The 26518-nt window shown below is 46.4% G+C and overlaps 1 protein-coding gene across 2 annotated transcripts in view; it reads left to right on the top strand.

The window, feature by feature from the left end:
- The window catches only part of SLC24A3 (solute carrier family 24 member 3), a 105015-nt gene extending 79691 nt beyond the window's left edge, over positions 1-25324 (top strand). The window contains exons 7-17 of one of the 2 annotated variants that reach the window (XM_027896837.1): positions 8382-8456; positions 11993-12018; positions 13607-13660; positions 15174-15319; positions 16064-16224; positions 16790-17066; positions 17787-17953; positions 18746-18860; positions 19136-19248; positions 22965-23030; positions 23993-25324. In XM_027896837.1, coding sequence (XP_027752638.1) covers positions 8382-8456; positions 11993-12018; positions 13607-13660; positions 15174-15319; positions 16064-16224; positions 16790-17066; positions 17787-17953; positions 18746-18860; positions 19136-19248; positions 22965-23030; positions 23993-24142 — 1350 coding nt within the window. In that variant the 3' untranslated portion in view covers positions 24143-25324. The remainder of the gene's footprint in view (positions 1-8381; positions 8457-11992; positions 12019-13606; positions 13661-15173; positions 15320-16063; positions 16225-16789; positions 17067-17786; positions 17954-18745; positions 18861-19135; positions 19249-22964; positions 23031-23992) is intronic. The other variant, XM_027896838.1, reaches the window with a different exon arrangement.
- The last annotated feature ends 1194 nt before the right edge of the window (positions 25325-26518 follow it).

The raw sequence follows: 26518 nt of genomic DNA on the forward strand, positions 1-26518 counted from the left end.
TAGGGAAGAAAATCAGAAGAGTTGAAAATGGATTCATATCAGCATCAAAACAGTCTAATTCCTAATTGCCATGAAACACTGTCACCATTTGAGGTTGAGTTTTCTCTCTCAAAATTCACACACAGATCAATAGTGTGGATGTACCATTGGTAGGACTTTTTCTTAAGTCATTTGTAGCGTGAAAGCAAGGGAAATCACAAAATCTGGGGTTTATTTCTGGCAAGGACTGGCCAGTCTGAAGAGACTGGGACATATTTGACCTGTGCACACTGGCCTGTCTGCAGCCATCCTTGAATTCTGCTGCAGATCCTGCAGTCCAGCAGACATCTGCAGAATGAAGGTCTCGGGGTCCTGCCGGGAATCTGAGCTAAAGAGACATGCTGGTCCCAGTAACTCATGGATGATTACAAGCACCAGTTGAGCAGGGAAATATTTTTGGCTTTGTCCTGAGGTTTGGAGGGTGTCCACTGTTTCCATTCTGAGAATGTCACAGAGACAGATTGCTGCCACGGTGATGAAAATATCCAGAGCTGCTTAAAAAAGCAAATATTCTTGGAGAAATAATGAGAATAAATTGAGCTGGTGTGCAATGTACAAACTGAGAGCCGGAGTGACAGCTGAACTCTGCAGAGAACGGTGAATAGAGGTAAAATTAGGGGGCTGGTAATTGGAAGGAAGCTTTCCTCACAGTGAGTCCGTTAGATCACTGCTGCTTTAACTGTCTGACAGAGCCGTGTATTTTAAGGCCTGGATTTTGTTTTGGTCTGACCTGAGTTCATCTGGTGTTTTGCTGAAGTTGGGAGTGGTGGGGTATTGGTCAGAGCCCCGAGCAAGCCTGAATGCTGCATCACGGGACACTGGAGTCTTTGCCCAAGATTATGGTCCGGTGACTGAGCTGGATACTCCTCTTGTCCTGGGGTATTGGGCTGTGACAGTGGGGTAGAGAGGGAGGAGTGTCTCTGGCTGCTCCCCACCTTGGTCCAGGATGTCCTGCTGCGATGTCAGTCGAGCACAGGGGCCTCTGGCTGCCTACCAGCTTTCCTGGAGTGCTTTCTGTGCAGGAATCTGTCCAAACTGTCTGCTGTGGCAGTGGTTCAGTGTGCCGAGAGGGGATGTGGGATTGGGACTCCTGCTGTGCTGTGGGATGGCACATCACGTGTTCTCCTGGCAGAGGGGCAGCCAGCCTGGCTGGCCCTTCCCCTGTACCATGGGACTGTCCCAGAGGGAGGAGGAGGCAGCTCCTCCAGCATGGAGAGCTCTCCCATTGCTGCAGTTTCTTGGGCCTCTGCAGCTCTCTGACCCCAGCTCCTCAGGCATCCAGAGGTGTTTAGACCTTGCTCTCAGCAATGTTTCTGTTCCTTCCAGGGACTGTAAAGTGGGAATGAGTGTGATTGACTCACAAGTTCATGTTGAAGTCTAGTGGGTGATCAGTGGAGGAGCAGTAAGAGAGAAAAGTGTACCCTGGGGTCTCTGCTGCATTGGATTTGCAGGTAATGATTATTAGCTGGTGATGGACTGATTGGCTCATTGCAGGAAGGATGTAACAGTGCCTAAAACAAGGCAGGTTTTGTGAAAATTACTGTGCAGGTCCTGATGGCCAGGCCGTTCCACTCTTCCTACACACTGCTAGAAGATGGCAGTAATTATCTTAAGTAATTCCTTCCTTCCTTATCTTCATTACAAATGCTACAGGACTGATGCACTTAGGAGCGAGAGAGAGCGAGCAAGTGTGTGCTGAATATTAAACAGGCATTTGCTGTTTCCCACCTTCTGTTTGGTCATGCCCTTTCCAATAGCACAAAGCCTGCAGCCTCTGGATCACAGGCATCCATCCCTTTCCACCCGCCCTCCACTGTGTTTCGTGGTGGCTGAGCACTGCCAGATGCTGCGGCTGCCCAGGATGGGGAGCGCTCCCTCTGGAGTGGGCAAAACACTGCCATCCCTCCCGGCAGGGTGACAGGGGACTGTGACCACCACACGGGGGACTCTTACAGAGCAAGAGAGGGAGATTTGGTTGAGGTGCAGTGACCTCAGAGAAGGTGTGAGAGGCACTGGAACAGTATCCTCAAAAGGCCACCAGTGTAGAAGGATGTGGCTAGAAGTCTTGTGGCAATCTTGAGCCAGAGTTGGAGGCTGCAGCCAGGAACGTGCGATTGAGATACCAGGAACAACATCCCACAGGTGAGGGCTGGGAGTTCCAGTGTTTGGGGAGCAACAGGCAGCCTCTGAGATTCTGCTGGACCTGCTTGGTGGATTCTGTGTCTGAATTACAGATGTGTCAAAGTGCCACCGGGAACCCAACACCCTCTGAACCGCACCATGTCCTGTACGTGGCATTTCTAGCCCACGGCTCTTAGCTCAGGCACAACCCCGTGCTTTGCTGGTGAAATGAGGCCTTCAAGTGCTGTAGGGCAGGCTTAAGGAGTGGTTTGCAGCAGCAAACAAACCAAGGGGGTGCTGGTAGTTGATTACATTAGGGCAAAAAAGGCTAAACAGAGAGAAAACCTGTCAGAATGGAGTTGCGTGTGAACAAAGTGGCTATGAGTGAGAAATGAATGCAGTACAACATCTCAAGCACTGTGTGTCTGGGGGTCCCCCTTTCCAAAGGATTTGAGCCCCTTGCAGTCCCACATAGATTTATTATCCAGTACTGCTACTGGAAAAAGAAAGAAAAATCTTATCTCCTGTCTGAGGAAGGAAGAGTGCTTAATGAACTCACCTGAACTTGGGCCATAGGACAGGGGAAGGACAAAAGCTGCACTGCTCCAGTCCCAAATGAACACCTCTGTCCTTTAGTGTGAAAGACGTGGATATGTCTCCCAGGAAGGGTGCTGAGGCTCTGCAGTGGCTTCTTGCTTACAGTCACAGATGTACCTAGCCCATCCTAAGGCTTCACCATTTATCCTCTGTAATACTGACCCGTCTCTCCTCCTGCTCTTCCAAATTATTTCTCTCACTGAGAGAACTGAGGTGTGCGTGTCCAGGGAGGTGCCAGAGCTCTGTCTGAGGGACACCATCTCTGTGGTGACCAGCAGCCTGGCTGGCTGCTAGTAAGTCTTTGTGGCAGTGGAAGGGCTTCAAGGAACTGCCCCAGAGGTTTGTGTTTCAAAAAAAAAGTTCTGTGATTTTCAAGTGCCACCATTTGTAGGAATTGCAAGAATCTTTTTTTCCCGTCTCTTTTACTTATGTGTCTCCTGAATTGCTGTGACCTCAGATTTGAATGAACCTTAGGCTGGATTTAACTGAATAAAAGACAGTGAAACCTGTTAAATTTTACCTGAGCACAGTGAAGTAGATTTTCTTCTTATTTCTTTCTAGCACTGACACAGATGACAAAGTGCTTGTACCTTTGATTTTGCAAATTAGGTACAGCTTTATCTTTAACAGCAATGTCTGGCAAACTAGGGTCCATCCTTGTAGGCAGGTTTTGCTCTGTCTACTCCAGTAACTTCCCTCTCTCACAGATAGCTGGTGGAGAAAGCGTCTTGGTTGTCTCATGGAGGATATTTTAATTTTCTGCTTGGCTTGGCTGAGCAGCTGTGACTTCAGGATGATTGGTTGGATTTGGATAAGGTCATTAAGAGCCAATAATGATGTTTATTGCTAAGACATCTGCCACTTAAATTCATGCAGAGCAAGTAAAACTAAACCTCAACTAACATCACGGTTATTACCAACGCAGTTAATGCCAACAATAACATTATCAATAGGTGAAGATTTCACAGTGGACTGTAGGTAAGAACCTCTTGAAACTCTGGCCCCTCTGGAGAGATGGTAGGCAGTGTGAGCCCAGCAGGCTCTCTTTAAGCAAATCCTGGTTGGGTTGTTCCTGGGGTTGTGTTTGGACAGAAGAGGGAGCAGGATCCACACAGTACCACTGCGGCATCCAGGAGCTGTGCATGTGTTTGTTGCCTCTGGTTGGGAGAGCAGCACAATGTGTGTGTTTGTCCTGAAACTTCTCCTATCCTGGTTCTCTTCAGCTGTGGCTCAGGTACTTCAGCTGATGGGTTCTGCTGTGACCTGTCTCTCTGTAGATGTGGCACTTGGGGACATGGGTTAGTGGTGACCTTGGCAGTGCTGGGGTGATGGTTGGACTTGATGATCTCAGAGGGCTTTTGCTACCTAAACAATCCTGTGATTCTTCAGTGGGTTGCAGCAGTGCTTGGGTTTGGTTGCTATGAGATAAAACCAGGGCTTTGCTGGACTGAACTCTGCAAACCACAAGGAAGTATAGTGCTGCTGGTTTTTATGTTCCTGTCCTCATCAGGGATGAGAGCTGGTACATGAGGTAGAGCCCATTTTATTTTTGTATAATTCCAAAAGCACAAGACATGTATTAACTCCAAACTACGGCCAGTCCGATTCCCTGAAAATCTCTCCCTGACCTCCACCTGAGTTCCCTGCTTGCTGTACCAGTGGCCAGCAGTTAGTCATTTATCTTGCTCTGGCGTGGGATCCTGTTGTGTTATCATGGGGTTGATTTGAAGCTGTGTCAAGGAGTGGCTGAGCAATAGTGTCAGGAGCACAGCCCCTTCTGGAGGGGCCCCCAGCAGGCTGTAAGAGCTGCCCCTCATCTCAAGGATAGCTCCTGCAAACTAGGGCAGCATGCGAGGAGGTTCCCACTGCGCGTCTCGCTGCAGCTGATGGAAGGGGCTGACACAGCCCCTGGCAGCTGCTTGTTGTGGCTCAGGGGCTTGCAAGGGGTCGCAGTGAGCAGGAGTTTTGTCAGTCAGCACAGACAAGCATTCCAAAGCCTCTGCTAGGGTGGGGAAGAGCTTCCTGAATCCCTTCTGTGCAGTCCACATCAAAGAGGAGCATGAAGCGCGACCTGGATTTTCTGCTTCTGGATGCCTTTGGACAAGTGGTGGATTCACTGCTGGCACATCTGTGTTGACCGCCATAGACTCTTAAAGCTAATTGCTGAAGGGATTGCCTTTAATCTTTTGACACCCTCGTCCAAGCATTCCTGCCTCTCCACATTAACCAATTAAGTTATTAGCTCCTAATACCTAGAAATCTAGAGCTTCTGTGCCAAAGGGTAACAGAGAAACAAGATTAGGGAGATTGCTTCCAAAGCCTAGCATTTCCCAGCAATGTTTGTAGCTGATCAGAGCCTGAGAATATAAAGCAAAGAATGGGCCGTGAGAGGAGGAAAACCCCTGAAACAATTCAGAGTGAAAAGATCCCTGAAGAGGATGGAGGTGATTAGGTAATGTTCAACATGCTTCTCCTCTAAGTTGAACAGAGAGAATACTCAGGAGTGCATACCCCTCTGGACTCTGCAGCAGGAGCACAATATCCTGGTTCTGGGAGCAGCAGCCCTGTTGTGTGACATGTGCTTTGTCTGGGGCCCATGGCCGCTGTGGGCAGAGCAGGCTGGAAAGCAGCCAGCTGGATGGCCTCTGTGAGGGGTATCTCCTGGATGGGAGAAGAGCTGCCATGCTGCCAAAGTGAGAGAAATAATTTAGAAGAGCAGGAGGAGAGACGGGTCAGTATTACAGAGGATAAATGGTGGAGCCCTAGGATGGGCTAGAAGTATAGGATAGGCCATGGTGTATATTGCTACTGAGTGTATTGCACTTCAGTGCTAAGGGCAGCAGGTGCCAGTGTCTGATTTTGGGGGATTTTCTCTCTGGTGGCTGAACTCCATGTATGTGCTAGATGGAGGAGATCGTGTGTGCTGTGTGGGGTCGCAGTTTCAGGAGTTGCAAACAGCAGAAGTCAAGCTAGAACTGATAAAATATTGATTTTTCTGCTCTCCAGCCATTTAAAAAGGGAAATAAGCATTCTGAGTAGTAAATGTTGCACGTAAGAGGCTGCGGGGTGAAAGTTTACCAATGAGAAACCTCGTTTCTGATACGGGTCATTTTAATCCCACGAGTGATGCTGTAGTGTGCAGGGGAGCAGGAACTGTCAGTCTCATGGACTCGTTGGGGGGATGCTCTCATTTAAGCCTGGACTTCAGAGCTCTTCTTTTCAGCTTAGGGTGCTGGATTCAGTTCCCACTGAGTGGTCAGCTGATGGGCCACCCCTTGTCTGGGGTTGGACTTCCAGGTACTTCCTTCAAACAGAGGAGACATCACCTGACTGACAATCAGTGGTTTTACAGCTGCCTCCTTATGCTCAGCTCCCACAGGACCAGCTCGATGCTGGGCTACAGTATTACAGTATTGCTGATTTAGAACTGAAATTTTATCCTGTTTTTACCCCAGCTGGTTGCTTCCCTGATTTCTTTTCTGCCGTGCTAATCTGTAATTTAAATGGTTTCCAGTGTGTTAAAATTTTTGTGGAGTCTTTGGTGGCTGCAAGAGTGTACAGCACAACTTGGACCTTCAGGGCCTTGCCAGTTCTACCTTGAGACACGATTTGTACCACGATTCTGAGAGCTGCCATTGCCCTCAGTGCTAATGAGCTCCTTTTCCCCTCGGTGCAGGGTTACCTTATGTGCATGGCTTCCCTATTCCACACGGATCAAATAATTTGAAAACTTCAGCTAAGCGGCTCGGGCCCTGAGGACGTCTTAGATTTAATTGCCCCACAGTTAGTCATCGGGGAGGCCTACTTGGGTGTTTGTGAACTGTAGCAGCCTGTACAGGTGCCAGGCGTGAGCATGTTCCCTTCAATCTGACCTGAAATCAGCACATGAGTCCTTATGATTCCCACAGTATCTTGGCCTATCAGCTTTGTGCATCAGGTCCCTGCTAGAGAACTGTATTTCACCATCTGGATCTTAATGCGCTCATTCGGGTGTCTGAGGAAAATTCCTCGGAAAAATATTGCAGGCTGCCTTCAAGATTATTGTAGAATACCAAAGAATAGGAGAGATACTACCTTGCTGTGACGGGTGTGCTGTGCTGCAGAGTGACAGTTCCTGCTGCACAGTTCCTGTGTTTTGGAATGTGACTTGTGTATGCAGAGCTGAAGTTCCCAGCTCTAAAATCCCCACCAGCATCCACGCTGAGCAAAGTGCAGAGGACCTTAAGCAGCATCCTGAAAACTGAGCGGAATAATGTCAAAGTATTTTATAAACTCTCCCACAAAAATTGCTCAGTCAGAATGAAGGGGCACACTGCCTATAAATGTGAGATTTAATTAAGGATCTCTGAATAGAATTATGAACCCATCTCCACGTTTCTACATTTGGAAATTTTCATCAGAAGGCGTCTCCATTCATCTATCTCTGTGTCCCTTGAAATGTATTGTCAGCTGGTATAAATCTCATCTGACTAAAGGGCTTTAAAGGCCTGCTTTTTTATTTCAGGTTGGAGTTCCTAACATGTCAATGGTTGCATAAAGAGACTTTACACTGGGCAGAATTTACATCCACTTAAAAGAGCCATAGTATTAAGAGGCTGCAGAGATTTTTGAAATATAATGGTCAGTATCTTTTCACAGCATTTGTTTTGCTAGCACTTGTGGAAAATTCCAATATTGTAAGAGTTAATACAAAGAGAAATTTGGGAAACTGGTTTTGCTAACGCTCTGAAATAGAACCTTTTTTCAGCTGTCGTAGAAATGAAAATGAAGTTACTGTTCATTTGAATTCATGCACAAGCATGACTGGAGGATATGGTCAGAAAATTCATTTATATGTTCAGATCCGAATCAGTGTAAATGAAGCATCTCCCATCTGCCTCCTTCAGCTTTACACCTGTGAAGGATGTGACCCACAGCGTTTGAAATGCACTCCAGAAATGGGAAATACAGATTTGAGGAGAAGCTTCTACATGAGGGGACTTCCTAGATTCAAAAGATAGACTCATACTGAAGATGTTACCACCACTTAACTGTTTTAATCTGCCCTTTTGTATACTATTTTTGAAGTTAAAGACTAACTTACTGACTGGTATTTTTTCTTTTAAGTTCTGAATTGTGAGCTTGTTCAGCCTGCAGTGACAATTCCTCCTCATTTCTGTGGCTTTCGAAGGCATCAAGTGATACGAACTGCATAGCAATGCCATTTTATTCTCCATTGCATAGAAATTACTCGTTTTTGTTTGTTACACTTCGCTGGAGTGTTAACGTGTTTGTCCTACAACCTGTGGAGGTGCACCCAGAGCTGTAGTGATACCAGTCCATGTGTTTGTGCTGGTAAAGCTGAGCCCCTTCCCGCTGCCCTGGCAGACTCCTTGGAGGCTGACTGCCCTGGGAACACACAGCCTTGACCTGGGGGATAGCTGAGTCTGTAGGAGTTTCAGATTTGGCCATGCCCGTGTCCCTCACAGCTGTTCCAGCAGCCCCAGAAGGCGTTGCCTGTCCTGGGTCTCCTCCTGGAGTACCAGCTCACCCCGAGGGTCAGTTGGACTGTGGCACACGCTGCTGTTGTGGCAGTCGTGCTGGCGAGAGCCTGGCTGACGTCCTCTCTTTGCCTGTTTTCCCAGGTTGTTGCACTGTCGTCGTGGAGCCTCCTGAGAGATTCAATCTACTACACCCTGTCTGTTGTTGCACTCATTGTGGTAAGTTTTTGGAGGTTATTCTTCTGTGGGAGCCCATGTCTACTGCCACCTGTAAAGGGAACCTGCTATGGAATCATAGGCTTGTAGCTAAAATCCTAGCTCCAGCAGTCACGTGGATCTGTGCCTGTGGAAAACTGCTTGTAGTGTCCATGGTGTTGTAGGAACGCTTGGCCCAAGGGTAGGACATGGAGTATCCAGAGCCATAGTTGGTGTGGGCTGCAGCAGCCCAGTGCAGACGCAGGCTGCAGAGCTAAAACCGTGTGCTGAGCCCCAGTGCAGCGGATGGTTCAGTGATCTCCGGCAACAACCTTTGTGGTTCCCTAAAAAATGTGTACTTATCTGTAAGGAGGCAGCATTTGTGCCCAGAGGAAAGAGATCCCGAACAACTACAAAATGTTAATTTTTCCACACATAACTGGGGCAGGTCTGTTCAGTGCATGCTGGCAGCAAGTCCTTTAACAAAGGCCACAACAACCCATTTGTAGTTCTGTTCCCCAGGCTGCAAGGTCAGCCTTTTTTGCACCTGGTGAAAAGTAACTTTCCTACATAATTACCAGCAGTGAGCTGCAAAGCAAAAAACGTTTATTTTGTTTTTGCTTTGAGAGTCTGACAGTGACCTCATACCAAAAAGCGTTGCTAAACAACAAACACGGCCACACATACTAATTGTAGTGAATTCCTCTGCACAAGCTTAAAGACATCCAGCAGGCATTCTCTTAGTTTACTCCACAGGAAGCACAGATGTGGGCAGCTGCCTGGAATTTACCCTCCTGGTGCTTGGATTGGGCATTTCATTTATTTTGGCGTTACTCCGTAGCAATCATTGCAAATGACTTTAACACCCGTTAGGGAAAAACAGAGAAAGATGGGAGGAAGGGAAAACATTTTAAGTGGTTAAAGGTTTAACTTCTCTCCAGGTGATTTACCAACCCTTTTTTATGCAATATTGCTCCCTAGTTGATGGTACGTGAGGATTTCTCCTTTCAGAGTCAAACGCTGCTTCAGTTTAAGAAGTTTCTCCTCCCCTTTGCTCACCAGGGAACTCCTGGCTTCTCAGTGGCTCTCGTCTTTCCTGTCCTTTTAAGGCAGAATCAAATTGAGGTGGCAGGACATTTTTACTCAAATTCTGACTCTTCAGTCCCCCTTGGCTCATCTGGGAGATGAGCCACAGGCTCCATAACCTGCCTGTGATTTCTTCTTCCTGAGATTTGTGTGCTCCTTTCAAAAAACACTTCAGAGCTTTGTATGCAGGAATAATTTGTCGTATCAGGGCATTGGGACTTCTCTGCAGCTGGAACAGAATCGTCAATTTTGAAGAATGATACTGCGTGTAGAAGGTTGCTCTTGTGGTGTTGTAAGCAGCAGCCTGTGGTGCTGTGTTATGAGTTGCACTCCACTAGTGTCTTCACTAATCATAAATAGACCTGAGGGGTAATAAATATATTCCTGCCAGTGCTGAGATACAGCAACTTAAAAAAGCTTGATACTGTGCTGGTTAAATCAGTGTAACTTTGTCTGCTTCCATTTGCACTAGGAAAGGAAGTGCAATGCTGTTTTAAGAAAGAGCAGTATAGAATCACCTTAGCCATTAGCTAAGAGTGAGTGAACTCTACACCACAGAGGTTAGAACTGGATAAACCACACTTAACTGTACTTATTTCACCTTGATTCAGCCCTGTTTTTTTTTTACCTTATAATAATATTGCAGTGCTACCTTGTCTTCTTGTAGAGCTTGGCCAAACTTACTCTTTATTTTGCTTGAATGGAAAAAGATGTCTGTGTATCTTAACTTGAAGGGACATGGTCAGAGTCATTAGTGGCAAAAGTGGGATTGGTGCTGTTTTTAGTCACAAAGGTCAATGCACATGCTTATGTCCCATCACACCAACACATTGTGACCTAAAACAGGCCTTGTCAGATTAGATCACGGTGACTGGGAGCTGTAATTTACAACGTTTTGTGGTCATGTTTTCTTTTAGTTACTACCAGTGTAAGTTGCCTGGTGCCGGCTGTCACACAGGAGTTGCTATTTATGGCTGTATGGCCGAGGGGGAGCGTTCGCTCTGCTCTCAGGGGCTCATTCCCTTTCCCTCCCGTTACCCTGGGGCACTGCCGTGAGTGTGCATCCCTGGTGCAGACACGGCACTTACCTGCAGGCGTTCTGGGGGGTCCCTGCACAGGGGCGGGTTCCGGCACAGGGGCGGGGCCGCCCCGGGGTCCCTTCTCAGCTGTCCCGGCGAGAACCGTCGGTGCGGGGAGGGCAGGCCTGGCGGACCGCGGCAGCCACCTGCCGGTGCGGGGCTGCAGGGCTCACCCTGCCGGTGCGGGGCTCACCCTGCCACTGCGGGGCTCACCCTGCCGGTGCGGGGCTGCGGGGCTCACCCTGCCACTGCGGGGCTCACCCTGCCACTGCGGGGCTCACCCTGCCGCTGCGGGGCTGCGGGGCTCACCCTGCCGGTGTGGGCCTGCGGGGCTCACCCTGCCACTGCGGGGCTCACCCTGCCGGTGCGGGGCTGTGGCGCTCACCCTGCCGGGGCACACCCTGCTGGGGTGTGCCCTATGCCACAGCGCTGCACCTGCCCTGGCAGCCCTCACCACCACCACAGGGCCAGTCCTTCCCTCAGCCCTCACCACCACCACAGATTCAGTCCTTCTCTCAGCCCTCACCACCACCACAGGGCTGGTCCTTCCCTCAGCCCTCACCACCACCACAGATTCAGTCCTCCTCTCAGCCCTCACCACCACCACAGAGCTGGTCCTTCCATCAGCCCTCACCATGGTGCTGGTCCTTCCCTCAGCCCTCACCACGGAGCCGGTCCTTCCCTCAGCCCTCACCACGGAGCCGGTCCTTCCCTCAGTCATCACTGTGGTGCTGGTCCTTCCCTCAGCCCTCACCACAGAGCTGGTCCTTCCCTCAGCCCTCACCACAGAGCTGGTCCTTCCCTCAACCCTCACCACGGTGCTGGTCCATCCCTCTTGGAATGGACACATTTCTTGCCTGAGGGGGCTGAGCAGCACTGTTGGGAAAGCCACTGAGCCCAACCTGTCATCGGGTGTGCCGGAGGGACTTCCATAGTCACCTGGAGTGCTGGTCACCCTGAGCTGCTGGAAACCCTGGGCCCAGTGTTGAGCCAGCAGAACACGGCGGCAGCAGCGGCAGAGGTGGCTGTGGATCCGCTGGCTGGTCCTCGCCTGTCGCCCAGGAGCAGTCCCGGTGGGACCAGCCAAGTGGGTCAGAGGGGTGCAGCCCCTTCTTGGCTCACAGCTGTTTTCCCTGTAAGTGCTGCAATAGCCCTGGTTAACACCAGGATCTATGGCATTTGGGAAGGAGTACCTGCCTGCCTTGACTAGGTGAGAGAAACTAAGGGTTGAGAAGTTCAAAGGCTGAGTAGGAGGGCAGTGCCAAACTACACCTTAACTTAATGCCATTGCCCCAAGCCCTGGGTTGCTGTACTCTGTCTCCTGCCTCAGGTGATGAGCTGTTTTCAGCTATGGGTTTGTGTATAACATGCTATTTTTAAACCTTTTCTCCACAGTTTATTTATGACGAAAGAGTTTCCTGGTAAGTGAATCCCTTTTCATCTTTTCTGGTTATCCACTAAAGCTGCCACAATTCGGGTTCCTTGGGAGAGGAGGGGGAATCTAGAAAGTTCTGCAGGGCAGCAGTTTCCTGCTGTGTGAGAAAAATCAGCATAAGATGGGCTAGAAAACTAATTTTTTGAGGTAGAAGGGCCAGGAGAATATTGTTCAGACTGTTCCTGATACAGCAGCACCAGTCAGTGCCCTCTGCCCACCCTGCAGCAGCCCATGGGTGGCAATGTGCTCAGTAGAGATGTGGTGTGCCAGAAGGGGCCACCCAGGCAGTCCTAAATAATTGTATTCCAATAACAGTGGAGTGAATGACCAATTTTAAAAAAATTAATAAAAAACTTAATATCCTCGTTAATGTGAATTAGTGCAGTAGGTGTGGTAGGCTAGGAGGGCTTCAGACACTTTTAGAAGTGGGCTTCCAGCTGCTTTGATCTCGAGATATTGTTTCCAGTCCCTCTCGGGGCTGGAGGTGCAGTGCAGGTGGCTGTGGTGTCACTCCCAGCCACTGTAATTTGGATTATAAGCACTAGGGAGCGTCAGGCCGCTTGGCTCCGTGTTTTCCCTCACTCACTCTCGGCGGGGGTTTGTGTTGCATTTCAGAGGCAGGTTCCAAGCACCCCGTCTTGCAATAGCTTGGTTTTCTTTGTTGGTTTTTCTTGTGGTTGGTTTGTTTGTATGTGTTTTTTTTACTAAAATTGACTTGAGGCCCTATTGTGTTTAACTGTGCTCTTCAACAAAAACACATCAATGGGGAAGCCGAGTGTTGAATCGCCAGAAGCAGGCCATGAGATATTGATAAAACTGTGCAATGTCTCAAAATCCTGGAGGAGAAAGTGGTCTGTGATTTTTAGTATATAGAGTCTAATAATGGCTGATTTCTACCAGGACTAGCAGTTTGCCATAGGGAACTATGCAGAAGACAGTGTTTTGGCCAGTGAAAAAGATTACCTAGAAAAAAGCTCTAAAAGTCATATTTTGTTTTCACACAAATTCTGCTATTTCATTAGTTTGACACAGAAACAACAGAGGAAAACACCTGTCGGTATCTAATCCGCAGTTTAAACTGCTGCCTGCTGCGTTCTCAGTGCTCATGCAGCAGCAGCAGTGGTGAAGGAGCAGCGGCCCCTTGTTCAGGCTGTGTGGTCAGCGTGCTTGTGCTTGCACACAGAGCCCCACACCCTGCCTTACCCATGCAGGCCGAGCAGGACTGCTCTCCTCCCTCGGCCACAGCCCCCATGGTTATTGTCCCTACAGGAGTGTCAGTGGTCCGTGGGTGTGCGATTTGTTTATTGAACTCCTGAGTTTTGTCACTTGTTCTTAGCTGACAAGCCAATTTAGCCAAGTAAAAGCAGAGCAGAAGTCAACAAAACAAGGGAGGCATCATGCATGGATGTGTGAGCCATTTCTTTGTGCATCCCTTTTTATAGAGGAGTGTTCAGACAGCCCAAGAGGGTCAGGCCTCTCTGCAGGCGTGTGGTGGGACAGTGGGGGAATGGCTGAACTTGGGCAGCTGACTGCTGTGCCCTGCTCTGATATGTTTGTGTTGCTCTTGTTTTTAGGTGGGAGTCCTTAGTCTTAGTGCTGATGTATGTCATCTACATCTTTATAATGAAGTAAGTCAAATGTGCCCTCGGCTTTTTTAAATTCTAAGGCTCCCCGCTCCCTTTGCATCACCCAGCCCTCACGACAGAGAAAAGAGGAAACAGCCTCCAGTTCTGCCAGAGGTTGGCTGTCAGGGAAAATTTCTCCACAAAAAGGGTTATTCAGGAATAGGCTGCCCACGCAAGTGTAGAATCACCATCCCTGAAGGGGTTTAAAAGACATGTAGAAGTGGTACTAAGGGACATGACTTAGTGGTGGGCTTGGCAGTGTTGGATTAATGTTGGACTTGATGATCGTGGGGGTCTTTTTCAACCTAAACTGTCCTATGAATCTGCTTTACGGATCTTGCCCTGTGTGAACGGACCAAGGCTAATGCCCAAGTCTGTGACAGAGCAGAGACCTGGATCCATCTTCAAGTCCCACCAAAGCAGGCCTCTTCTGACTTCACTTTAGCGTCCCTACTCAGAAATAAACAGGTATGAGATTGCAGTCTGCTTTTTATGGGTGTGAAGCTCTGCAGCAGTTCTTACTTGCCTGGAGACCCATGATAAAACTACAGCACAGTCAGCAGTAATTTTCTGAGCATATGACCTGTGTAACTTCTTTCATACAAGTTCCTGCTAGTAGAACTAGTCTGTTCTGCTGTTTGGTTGCCCTCCTCCTGTCTTGTTTTCAAAAGCTGGGGGAAAGGAAACCCAGATTTAAACTGGAACATTGAACAAAACCTACCAGCTGCCAAGCACACCAGTGGTCTTGTCTCAGCAAGTAAGAGTAGAGATTTGTTTTGAAATTATGAGGAGAGTAAATACTCTACTGGGCTGACAGGAACACGAGTCAGAATTCATCTCACTTCTAATAATTAGAAACTTTCACATGGTGGGTAGCTTCACCCTTGCAACAATTAGTGGACCAGCAAGACAGTTGTACTGTCTGATTATTGTTTTTTTCCCTGAAAACAATGCTGTAGTATGAAGAGATGTTTCAGACCTGTTTGCATCTAACTGGAAAGGTCGTTGCCCCGGTTCGGTACCTTGGCCAAGTGTTTACAGGGGTTCTACCCTTGCCTTTGAGTACCATGATGAGACCCTTGGCTCATGTTTGTGTCAGCTCCTGGGTACTCCTAGAAACAAGGATTATTCCTCTCCCTGCCAAAGTAGAGATGAACTGAGCATATGGCCTTGTGTTTCTGTGGGGGGTCATCTCAGGTAAAACAACACATGCTCAGGTGTGATTATGTGATAAAAAATAAGCTTGGATGATGACAAGCAATGATTACTCATGATACAGAATAATAATCACACCTAATGCATAAGCATACATGTCATTCAGGATTCATGGCTTCTATGTTTCATAGCCTTCTGGGTACAGAGAGATTGCATGGTGTACAATTTACTATGCTCTGGCATACTCCTTAAAGCCAGAGGAGTTTTCTTCCCTCCCTTAGTTGGACTGCACAGAATACAAGTCTAGGAAAGGAAAACTCATGAAGTAAAAGTACATCCTGAGTTTGTTTCTTTCGTGCAGGTACAACTCAACCATACATCACTGCTTTGAGAGAAAGACAAAAAACTCTGCAAATATGGTGAATGGTTTAGCAAATAACACGGAAATGGACGACAACAGCAACTGCGATGCCACAGTGGTGTTACTAAAGAAAGGTAACTGTTCCAGTAAGTCACTCTCTCACTTGCATCATTCTGAGTGCCCATTGATATCATCTCCCGTTAAATTTAACTCCATTCCAAAGGGGCATCAACTGAGCAGAGAAAGAGGCCCTGCTTAGACCAGAGTACACTTTTCCCCTAGTGAGGGCAGGGTGGGGACTCTGTGTGGGTCTGGGTAGTGTGCTCTTACTACACATCCTGTCTTGAATGTGCACAGCTTTGCCATGCAAGTGATCTTTAAGAGTATTTCACTTTAGCTGAAATATGCTCCTGTCTAACTTCAGTATGATCACGTATAAAAATAATTGTGTTTCTTCAACTTAAAAAAAAATCCCCTGTCCCATAGCTCAGCAGCAATATCTGCATTTGCAGGCATGTGCTAAACTGTATTTGAAGTGGGGGTTTTTGGTCTTTGAAACATTCAACAAGCATGTGCAGTGACTGCTTGGGATTTATATGCACCTGTCCTCAGGAATAACACCTCCCCTTGCCCTGAGGCACCAATTTAGCCTAAGAAGCAGCTCTGCCATGTTGAAATCGGTCCCTTTGCTCCCATACCTTGGGCCACCCTGGCACATGCACTTGCTGCTGGGTTTGGTGGCAATTCCCAGCCATGAGCTGCAAGCCCAGGATGCAGCTTTTGTTTGCACTGGTACCTCGCAGGAGGTTTATGATTCTGAAAGCCATATAGACCAGAGGGAGGAGACTGCTGGAAGAAGACCTCAATTTCTTTATTTTCCCTGGATGCAGGAAATTTCCACCGTAAAGCCTCAGTGATCATGGTTGATGAGCTGCTATCTGCCTACCCACACCAGCTTTCCTTTTCCGAGGCTGGGCTCCGAATCATGATAACCAGCCATTTCCCTCCCAAAACACGTCTCTCCATGGCCAGCCGCATGTTAATCAATGAGGTGTGTCTTTTGTCTCCCTCACCAGCCCTTCTCTTTCTGATTTTGCTTTTTCCTGTAGCAGTGTTTGGGTTGAAAGGGAATTCTTGTGTTTCTTCTGGATCCCTGATAGCGCTCTCCCATATTTTATCCTTCTGACATTGACTTTATTAAGTCATCCCTTATATCTGTCCCAGTGGAAATTTTAGCAGAACAAGTTTCAGGTTGTTATTTGGTTGTGTTACCTCTAACTGTTGCTCACAGGGGTGCCCCCTGCATTGATCTGCACTTGCACTTGTTTAATGATATGGTACTCCCCCGAATCTGCATTTAGTCTGTCCCTAGTCTTGGAGTGCTCCTGGAGTCAATTCCACAGCCACTAGTTCTTCTCTTATAAAAGTTGCATATATGAGATTTGTCTAGTGGTCTGCAGACAAGCATCTGATTGAAATTCACCCCTTTTGCTTTTAAAGCCTAATTTTTAAAGAATTCTACTTGTCTCTACTTCTCTGTTTCTCCCTTTCTCTTAAAAAAAAATCAAATTTAAAAAACTTTATCTTTCAGCAAGACTTTGTGCCTGTATTTACAGAGGCAAAGGCTGATCAACAGCAGGACTTACACGAATGGTGAGTCCGAAGTGGCAATTAAAATCCCTGTCAAGCACGTGGTTGAGAATGGAACAGGCCCCAGCAACTCGGCGGAGCGGGGCATGAACGGCACCCGGCGGGACGAGGACGTGGCCGAGGCCGGGAATGAGACCGAGACTGAGAATGAGGATAACGAGAACAATGAGAACGACGAGGAGGAGGAAGAAGATGATGACGATGATGACCATGAAGGGCCATACACACCTTTTGACCTTCCCAGTAAGAAGCTCCTGGGCTTACGTTGTGTTTGTTTGGGTATTGCCAGAAAGCATTGCAGATGGAGGCACACGTGTCTCTGAGAGCTCCCATCAGCCTGCCCTTTGCAGTGAGGGTCCTGGTCACAGGGAACAGATTTGAGGAACTGGGAAGCAGCAGGAACCTCTCAGTGTGCAGGCTCCTGGGGCTGGGCACACCTTTACTGCAGCTCTTGTGTTGGCCCTGTGCTGCTGTTGCAGTCAGAGGGGAGAGGGAGCAGTGTTTCCTGCCCCCAAAACATGGCTCACCCTCTGGAGAGATGGATCTCTGCTGACTGTGGAGGAAGCTGAGGATGGTGGGGCTGCTGTCAAGGCTGCTGCCTGAGTGCAGGTCAGATGTGTCTGTGGCTAGGACCTATCTTTGCTGGGAAGAGAGGTGGGCTCTTCCCTCAGTGGGACGGTGTTGAGCCAGCCCCTTTCCTTCCTCCCAGGGAGGGAGCACATGTGCTCTGACCCACTGCTTAAACTCTCAGGCAGTCACTTCACGCTCCTGTGCCTCTCTCTGCCCTCCATCTGCCATCACACCATGATCTTCTGAACGAGGGATGGTTTGTCATTGTCTGTTTGCTTAGCAGTTAGGCTGAGGGGTCCCTGGCATCTTCCTTGGGCACATTAACAAAATAAAACATCCTGGAATATAGCAGACTAGAATTGTGATTGTTTCCTTTGTGTTGTTGTTTTACAGGTGGAAAGATAGAAATATTGAAGTGGGTCTTCACATGGCCTTTGAGTTTTGTCCTGTACTTCACAGTGCCCAACTGTAACAAACCCCACTTGGAAAAATGGTTCATGGTTACCTTTGCTTCTTCTACCCTCTGGATTGCAGCTTTTTCTTACATGATGGTGTGGATGGTACGTATCAACTAAACCAGAAACCACTGTCTGGGAGAAGAAACAGTAATGGGGTTTGTCAGCCTAGAGGGACGTACAGGAAGTTCTACACCCCTGAGTTTTCAGATGAGAAACTTTATGTCTGCTTCTATTTCTGCTGAACCTGTCCCCATTCAGAGAAGAAAACACAGACTCACTGTGCTGCTTCTGACTTATGGTTCACATTGCTTGGAGTCTGCTGCAGGGAATTGAAAAGAGTGATGAAATCTGGAAATTAGGAAATGGGTGTCATTAGACAAAGGCACCCCAAATTTAAAAATATTAATCACTTTGAAGAATGCTAATTTATCATAGGCTGCATAGCAAAGGGAAGAAGAAATTAAAGGTATCTTCTCTCTGCTAATAGGAATTGTTTGCAGTCACTGCATATAGCATTTTCATAGTATAATGAGCCACAGGGCAGTTTTAGTGTCTGCTTAGCTAGCATTTGTAAATAATAATGTCTGCAAACTTCAGCCAGGATCAGCAGATGGTTACACAGGTTAGTGGGCCACCATGTAGTCTCTTTTCCAGGTTAGTCAGGAAAATCGTGGGTGAAATGTATGAAGCAACTAACCAAAGAGGGTACATAGCAGGTGAGTGCTGTCCTCTGCCTTTGACACACCTAAAAACCTTGTCACTGCTTCTCTTTAAAGGAAGTGTCAGTTTGTACTGAGAGATACACTCTTGTCTCACAGCATATTGCAGATTTGGGCCAAGCCGGTCTTGGATGCCAGTCCTTGTAAACAGCTTGACAGTTTTTCTTCTCCTTAGGTGACAATCATTGGGTACACACTGGGAATTCCAGATGTGATCATGGGCATCACGTTCTTGGCAGCTGGAACCAGTGTGCCAGACTGCATGGCAAGCCTTATCGTAGCAAGGCAAGGTAGGTTCATCACAGGGATGTCATACTGCTGTGCAAGTGTTTCCTTATGTTCTCTTTCTGTTTGGGTAGCACAGATGGCTCCTGCGTGTGAAAATATACAGAGCCCTTTTCCTGAACCTGAAATTTAAAACAAGAACAAAGAAGGATATAAATTGTGTTGCTATTTTAAAGCAGCTAGCAGGTTCTTAATGGCAGTATGGAACAAGTTTAAAAGGTTAAAAGTTGCAAGACTGTTCTGAGACGTGTCTGATTGTCTGTGGTTTCCACTCCTGCAGGTATGGGGGACATGGCTGTCTCCAACTCCATCGGAAGCAATGTTTTCGATATTTTAATTGGCCTGGGCCTTCCATGGGCTTTGCAGACCCTGGCAGTGAACTATGGATCATACGTAAGTCCTACATTTGTTCACATTGTTCTCATTTCATTTAGTTTTAGTAAACCGTGATGTGCTGGCATCACTGCAGCAGCAGTATGCAACTTGGGAGGTATTAATGGATTTGTTTATTGTCAGATTCCAAAAAACCTATGGATGGGCATAGCAGGTGCATGCTGAAGCCACTATCTAGTCCCTCCAGCTTCCTGGAGTAGTTTGCATGTAGTGAGGGTATTTGGTCCCTGGGAGATCAGGATGACTGTGCTGTAGTGTAGAACAAAAGTGTCCTTCCCAAATCTCCAGGCATCACAGGAATTCTCTCCAGTTGTAACCCCTGCATCTCCCGTATGATACCTTTGTTGTCCATGTGCAGCATTCCAGGTGGGTACCCTCTGCAAAGTGAATTTTGTGATACAGAACAAACCCAGGATGCTGCTCCCCTAGGAGTCTTAAAAGAGATTTAAGAAGGAAATTCCATTTAGATATGCAGGAATGCAGCACATGTTTGAAGTTCCAGTTGGTTGAGACCTCTGTCTCACGGCAAGACCTGGGGAATGCAGGATTTAGACTGAATTTCTGCTGCCAGACAGAGGCACTGCAGGAAAAGGATCCCCAGACATACAGAGTACCTGCAGGTTTTTCAGCTGAGGGACTGGAAAGATAGCAGAATCCTTCTAAAACTCCTTACTGGGGTAATTTCTGTCGTATTGGGACCCTGAGGCAAAACGAGTCTGGGTTCTGGCAGTAACTCCTTGTTTCCTCTTCAGCAACTGCCAGAACAGAACTGAAGACTTTTATTTCCATCGCTTTTCCTCTGCTGTTTAGCCTCAACCTGGGTTACCTATTTCCTGCTGCAGCAGCTTGGGCGTGGCTGGAGCTGGTGGCAGCATCTTTGCATTTGCTGCACAGGCAGCACAGAGATCAGTCTGACAGAGGAGACTGGGAATGCACAAACCTCACGTGTGTGATCAGTCAGAACAGCATTCTTCTGGCTCACTTTAGCCCCTAGATATAAGCCAGACCTCAAAGGAGAGTTTGGGAATGTTGATTTTTCCTCCTTGCTGTATATGAGGGAGTGCTTTATCTGCAGACAGTTTTCTCCTGGGGGAGAGGCATTTCCTATTCTTAAAGGAACAGAGAACTGGGTTTTTCCTTCTGTAAGGAAGAAGACTCCAGCTGAGGCTCTTTTTCTGGCCTTTGCCAAAACCTGAAATTATCTCCTTTCGTACTGCAACTTTTGAATGTTCTGCTGGCCTTGTTTTCCCTGAACTTCCGCATTGTCACATATCCTGAGAAAAGGTATTCCATTGCCTCTTGCAGGAAATGCCACCCTTCTCATGAGAGGGCCTCTTGACTGATTCCTGCTCTGATTTGACAGATCAAGGACACATTTTTCTTAAGCTTTTATTCCAGATTTCAGAATCTTCTGAGCTTCTGTGCTCACATTTAAGTCTATCATGAAATGGAGTAGGCTGCAGTGATGATCACAGAAGTGGAATAGTTCATCACTTCAGTGTGTGTTTTCAAAGCTGTAGTCTGATGGGACCTTTGTGAGACAGCAGCATGTAGTCCAAAGTGAAATGCAGGAAAAGAAGGGGCTTGTCAGGAAGCTCATTTGGCTAAACTGGATACATATGACAGCTGGAATTTGTGGATGAAAAAGTGCAACTGTTTGGGTAAAAAAACTTTGCTAGTGAGCTCAAAGTACTTGAAAAGCTGTGAAGAATTCCACAGATTTTTCAGGAGGTGATGTATGCATGACATCTCCCTTTTGTGGCACACAACAGGCAGAAAAGGGACAGAAGAGGACAAAGACAGCATGTGAGAAGGGCTATAAAACAATGAGAAGGGAATAAAAAACCCCAGAAAGACAGTTGGAACAGTCAGACATTGATGTAAGACTGTTCCCAAGGCCCTGGGATGGCTGGGAGATGGATTCCATAGGTGGGCGCTGGGTGTAATTCCATAATTCCAGCTGCACTGAATTTGCAGTATACGTGCTGTGGAATTCCCCTGTGCACACAAATGGATTTGGCTGGCACAGAGCAATGAAGGTGCTGGTGCAGACCTGCTCCAGCATCACTCCTCTGGCACATGGAGTCTGAGCTCAGCAGACTTTGGCTCGTGTGGAGAATGGAGGGATCCTTTAAGCAAATGGAGAAGTAAAATGAGAGAACAAAGGCATATGTGAACAGTGGGGATTCAGCCTAGTCTGCATTTAGCTCTTTCGAAACCACTTATCAGTACTGTACAAAAACAACTCATGATTCTGTAGGATCACTTTCTGAAGCAGACAGATGCCTGTGACGTTAGAAAATGTGGAAAGGCTGCCAGGAAAGTTCTTGCTATTTAGGTTAATTAATAGCTCTTTGCTTTGCCCAGCAGTGGGAGCTGGGCTAGATCCCAGGCCAGGAATGTTGCTTGTTTGGCCCAAGTTGAGAACTGTTAAGCTGGAGTCAAACTCAAGTGTTTTGATGCAGTAACCCTGCAGAGGGGGAGTTGGTGGTTGCTTTGCCTGCATAGGAACAGCATAAGTTGTGTTGCTGTTACATTTGCAAAGCTGCCGTAAATAATTAGCATACGCTTTCTCCTTTTGAATAATCTTTAATAGGAACTTTTATTCCCCTGAATGACCTGCAAGGAAGAGCCCTGCAGGTAGTCCAAAGAAAGCAGCCCCAAACATTTCTCTTTGAAAGCACAGTCCTCAGCAAATTAGACACAGAGGCCCTTGGAATGGTCTGCTGGTTTTATGGAGGCTGAAGATGTAACAGAGAAGCAGTGTCTGCACTTCAGGTTGAATTCAGACATTTTCCATGCTAAAATAATTCCATCTTCTTCATTTGCTTCCTTTTCCTGTAGATCCTTTTCCAATTGATACATTTCATACTATGAGTTTTTACAGATACTGGCACTAGTCAAACAAAATTCCTGACCAAAATCCAGACAGGAATTTATTGCAAAATAGTATCTGTCTTTCCTAGCCAGCTGCTGTTCATTTGGGGTAGCAGGGAAGATGGCTTTAATTTGTGTTTTAGCTACAGAGTTAGTTTAGGATTTTTTAAACCGGTCTGTCTTTGGAGTTTTCAGTGGCTGTGGGATCATGACATTTTTCACCTTCAGTTAATGCAGACAGTCCCAAAATTGACCTTCATGCCCTGAAGCAATCCAAATCCTTCATTTCTCTGGACAGTCAGTCTAGTGCTAATATTGCATTCTACATGTAATGGTCATAGGAATAGAATGGTCCTGCTGTAAATCCATGCCCTTACAGCATATATCCTAAAGAAATCCTGGTATATCTCTGTGAATAAACGATCATCATGGCTGTAGCCTTTTTTATTATGTCAAAAATCAGTAAAGAAGGAAAATGTGCCATTTGTGTAAGCCACTATTTTAAAACATGTGAAGGGAGCAGGAAATCTCAGGCAGCAGCAGAGCTCTGCAAATGGGGGGGGATGTTTGTGAGTGCAAGTGATGGCAAAGCCCATGTAGGAGTAGAACACCTTCAAATGTTGTCAGGTCCTAAGGATGCTCCTCTAATAACGCTTCTTCTTCTTTTGCAAAGCAGGGAGTAAGCAAAATAATCTGTCATGTAATGGTTTGACTCAGCATTTACAACTTGCAAGCGAGTGTTTAACAAGTCAGCAGTTCAAGATTATGAAAATGTCAGCAGAGAGAAATATTGTTGCTTGAAATTGTGAGATGGTTTTAAAAACTTCATTTTTTTACAGATTCGGTTAAACAGCAGAGGACTTATCTATTCTGTTGGTCTCCTGCTGGCATCTGTTTTTGTCACAGTATGTATATAGTCTTTTGTTCTTCATTTCCAAAAGAGAGCTTTTTATAGACATTTTCTTCACCTGTTCCTTCCTCAACTCCAGCTGAAATGGTGTTTGCAAAGTCTGTGGTTATGGGATGGGAGCAGTCACTGCTGCTGTAAACTTCCTAAGACCTTGATCTGACACTCTGCAGCAGTCACAGGATGACACTCCTGTACTTGTATGTCATGGGTGGAGCCTGGGAGATCCATTAATCGTTAGTTATTTTTATGCTAGAGCTGAAGCAGATCCCTTGATGCATGATGAGGTCTATTCTCCTGTGGGACAGGTAGACAAAATGCTGTACAGGGTGCTTGGTCCTCTGTAGGATCCTTCTGCAATATAATGCAGTCCAGGAAAAATAGTGCCTGGACATGACAATGTTTCTATTGAAAGCAGGGCTTCATATTCCCTGACCTTTCCCAGAAATGATAGAGAGAAGAGGAATGATGTGACATCTTCCAAATCTTGAGACCAGGTGCTATAGAGGGGAGTCCTGTGTGTTACGTACTAGAACAATTCCCACATACACGAGACTTTAATCTTCGGTCAGAGCAAACTGTGCAAAGTCAAGCACAGTCTTAGAGTGTGTGACTCTAGACTGAGATGCAGAGGAGCACATGAAACATTTTGAGTGATGAAAAGGGAATCTGGCCTTTAAATTTCTAATTGAATTAAATGGGATTGTTCTGGCCGAAATGAAATTCATTGGAGAAACTTGAGCTGAAGTCATGTTAAGTCAGGGTGGTTTCCCTGACTGCCGTTCTGATTTACTGCAGCTGTGGTCAGCTCACTTGCTGCAGAACTTGGTTTGTGATTGCTCCCAGCCGATCATCATCAGTAAGGGGACAGCCCTCTCCTTGCTCCTGTAGTTGAAGCGTGGATTTACCACTTTATTCAAAATGTTCCTGCTGTGGTGCCTTACTCTGTGTTTGTTGTAGGTTTTTGGTGTCCACATGAACAAATGGAAACTGGATAAGAAGCTAGGGTGTGTGTGCCTTTCCCTTTACGGCATCTTCCTGTGTTTCTCCATCATGACAGAGTTCAATGTTTTCACTTTTGTGAACTTGCCAATGTGCAGAGATCACTAATGCAGGTGGCAGACTGTCAGGAGGAGCTTCCTTCTTACCTGTGCAATACGAGCCACGGCTGGCATCTCCTGAATGCGGTGCACCTCCGAGTCGTGACACACGTCCTGCTCACTGTTCTTAGGACCCGTGGCCCCATCTAGGTTTGCCCTCTGCCTGGCCCCCACAACCTGGAACAATCCTGCATCGATGTGAAGAGGTTTTTTGTCAACATTCATGTCATTTCCTAGCTCAATTTTTGAACAGTGTGACTGGGATTCGATGAACTGGCTGCTAACTGGCATTAAGCCAGGCAAAACTGGTCTGCTACAATTCCTTCTTTTTTTTTAAGTTATTTGATGGAAGACTAATTAATTTATGACTTAAGACTATTGCTACAATGCAGAAGAGGGTACGTCGTACAGGGGCTGACTCATGAAGAATCATGGGAATTTTTTTGGTTGTGGGGGTTTTTTGTTTGTTTGTTTTTAGTTTTGGTTTTGCTGTTTTTTGTTTGTTTGTTTTGATGGGGGGAGTTGTTCTTGTTGTTCTTCTCTTTACTTGCCAGAGATCAACCTTGCATCTTCTCCTGAGCGCTGGGTCTCCTGTAACAATCCAAAGGTCACAGGGCAATGTAAAATGGAAATGCAATTCAAGATACTCAGCATAAAAATGGATAAAAGAAGTTTGTCAAGGCAACAGCTGATGGCTTTTTGCTATAATGAATCTTGTACAAGTGTGATGAGGAATGCAAGCTAAATGTGGATACAAAGGGTAAACACTGCTACCATGTTACTACGAACCTTGGAGTTCTATTCCTAGAGTGTTTATGACATTTCCAAGCAATAGTTTGATTGCCAGCCCAGGAGGGGCTACCAAGGTGTCCTGGTTTTTAATGGTCTGCACGTGGCCATGGAAGGTCAGAACTTTCTCTGCTTCATCAGATTTCTTGTTTTGGGGGGATTCAATTGTTTCTGTCTTATTCGTTCTGAGAAGGACAAAAGTATGTATCGAAACTTTTCTAAATGAGTTACAGACACTGGTTTCTTTAAGAGGAAAGAGGCATATTTTGCACAGACATAGTTACTGAAGTCATAATTTGCCGTTCTTTAAAGAATACACTGGACCTGGCCAGATACTTGTCATCTTAAGCAGTTGAACTTATAACAGATCATGTGGATTCATCAGCCCTCCTTTGGGAGGAAGACACACGTGGAATATCTTCAATGCAGACTTACTCACAGATCTTAAGTTATTGTGAAAGTTTAGCTATTCATTGTTCCAGTATCCCAACTAGATTTTGTATAATTCTGTATTAATATGCAGGCAGATTCTACCCCCTGAGAAGCACCATCACAGCTTTGTTTATATGTATTGATACTGTGGATTCTTGCCACTACAACTCTTGTATTTGCTTTAAGCACTGATCACTTCTGATCCGTTTTGTATGTTTTTTCCTCTTTCTTGTATATGTTCTACTATGACATGTATTAAGAGACTACCAGCTAGGTGAATGTTTTTGTCTATGGTACAAACAGTGGCAAATATTAATGGTAAAGGTACAGCAAACCCTACATAAAAGAAAGAAAGGAAAAAGAAAACAAAACACCAAACTTTAAACTATATCAGCAAAAAAAGAACTCCAACTTATAAGAAAAAAGAAGAGAGTCGTGTTCCATTCACAGACAAAAAGCCATTTTTCATTTCAATTGCACTTTTCGAATTTTCTGTTGGCAAAATGTTGTAAATGAAAATATTTACACCCTTGATTTCCATACAGCTCAGTACCTGATTTTTGTTCTTTCCTTGTTACGCTAAACATTCGGAGGCACTGGCAGCTCCTTGCACCGTGATTGTCAGCGGAGTCCTGTGGAAAGAGCCCTGTCCTGTTGGCCTCGGAGAACAACGTGTGCGGGGGGATCCTTGGCAAGAAGAAGGAGGGGTCCAGGGACAGGTGGTAGAGAGAGTCAGTGATGTGTCTGCACTGTCCTTTTTCGTTCTGGAAAACAGTTGTGTTGCTACTTGTTGAGCTCTGCAGGTGTTGTTTGAGCAGCCTTCTTGTACCTGTGCCCGCGGGACGTCCTCTTGCATTAGGAAGCCCACTGTACCTTCCTTTGTTGGGTTTTTGTTTCTTTTGTTGTTGTTGATGTTGTTGGTCATGAGATGAATAATAATAATAACCACTAAAATGCCTAAAATACTTCTTTAAATCAAACAGTGTTGGCAACTATGTGGCCTGTGTCACTAAAAGCCACCCCACAAACACAACTTACTCTTGTAGTGAGATGCAGTTGCTCCTAAGCAGAGTGTGTCCTTGCTGACAGAAGGGACAGATTAGCGGAAGGAAAAAAAAAGGAGAGAAGTTTCATATCAGGGCCTATTATTACTTCTATTTTGAAT

Source organism: Empidonax traillii, unplaced genomic scaffold (assembly GCF_003031625.1).
Source record: "Empidonax traillii isolate 1590-97213 ecotype Southwest subspecies unplaced genomic scaffold, ASM303162v1 scaffold517:size446157, whole genome shotgun sequence".
Lineage (NCBI taxonomy): Eukaryota > Metazoa > Chordata > Aves > Passeriformes > Tyrannidae > Empidonax > Empidonax traillii.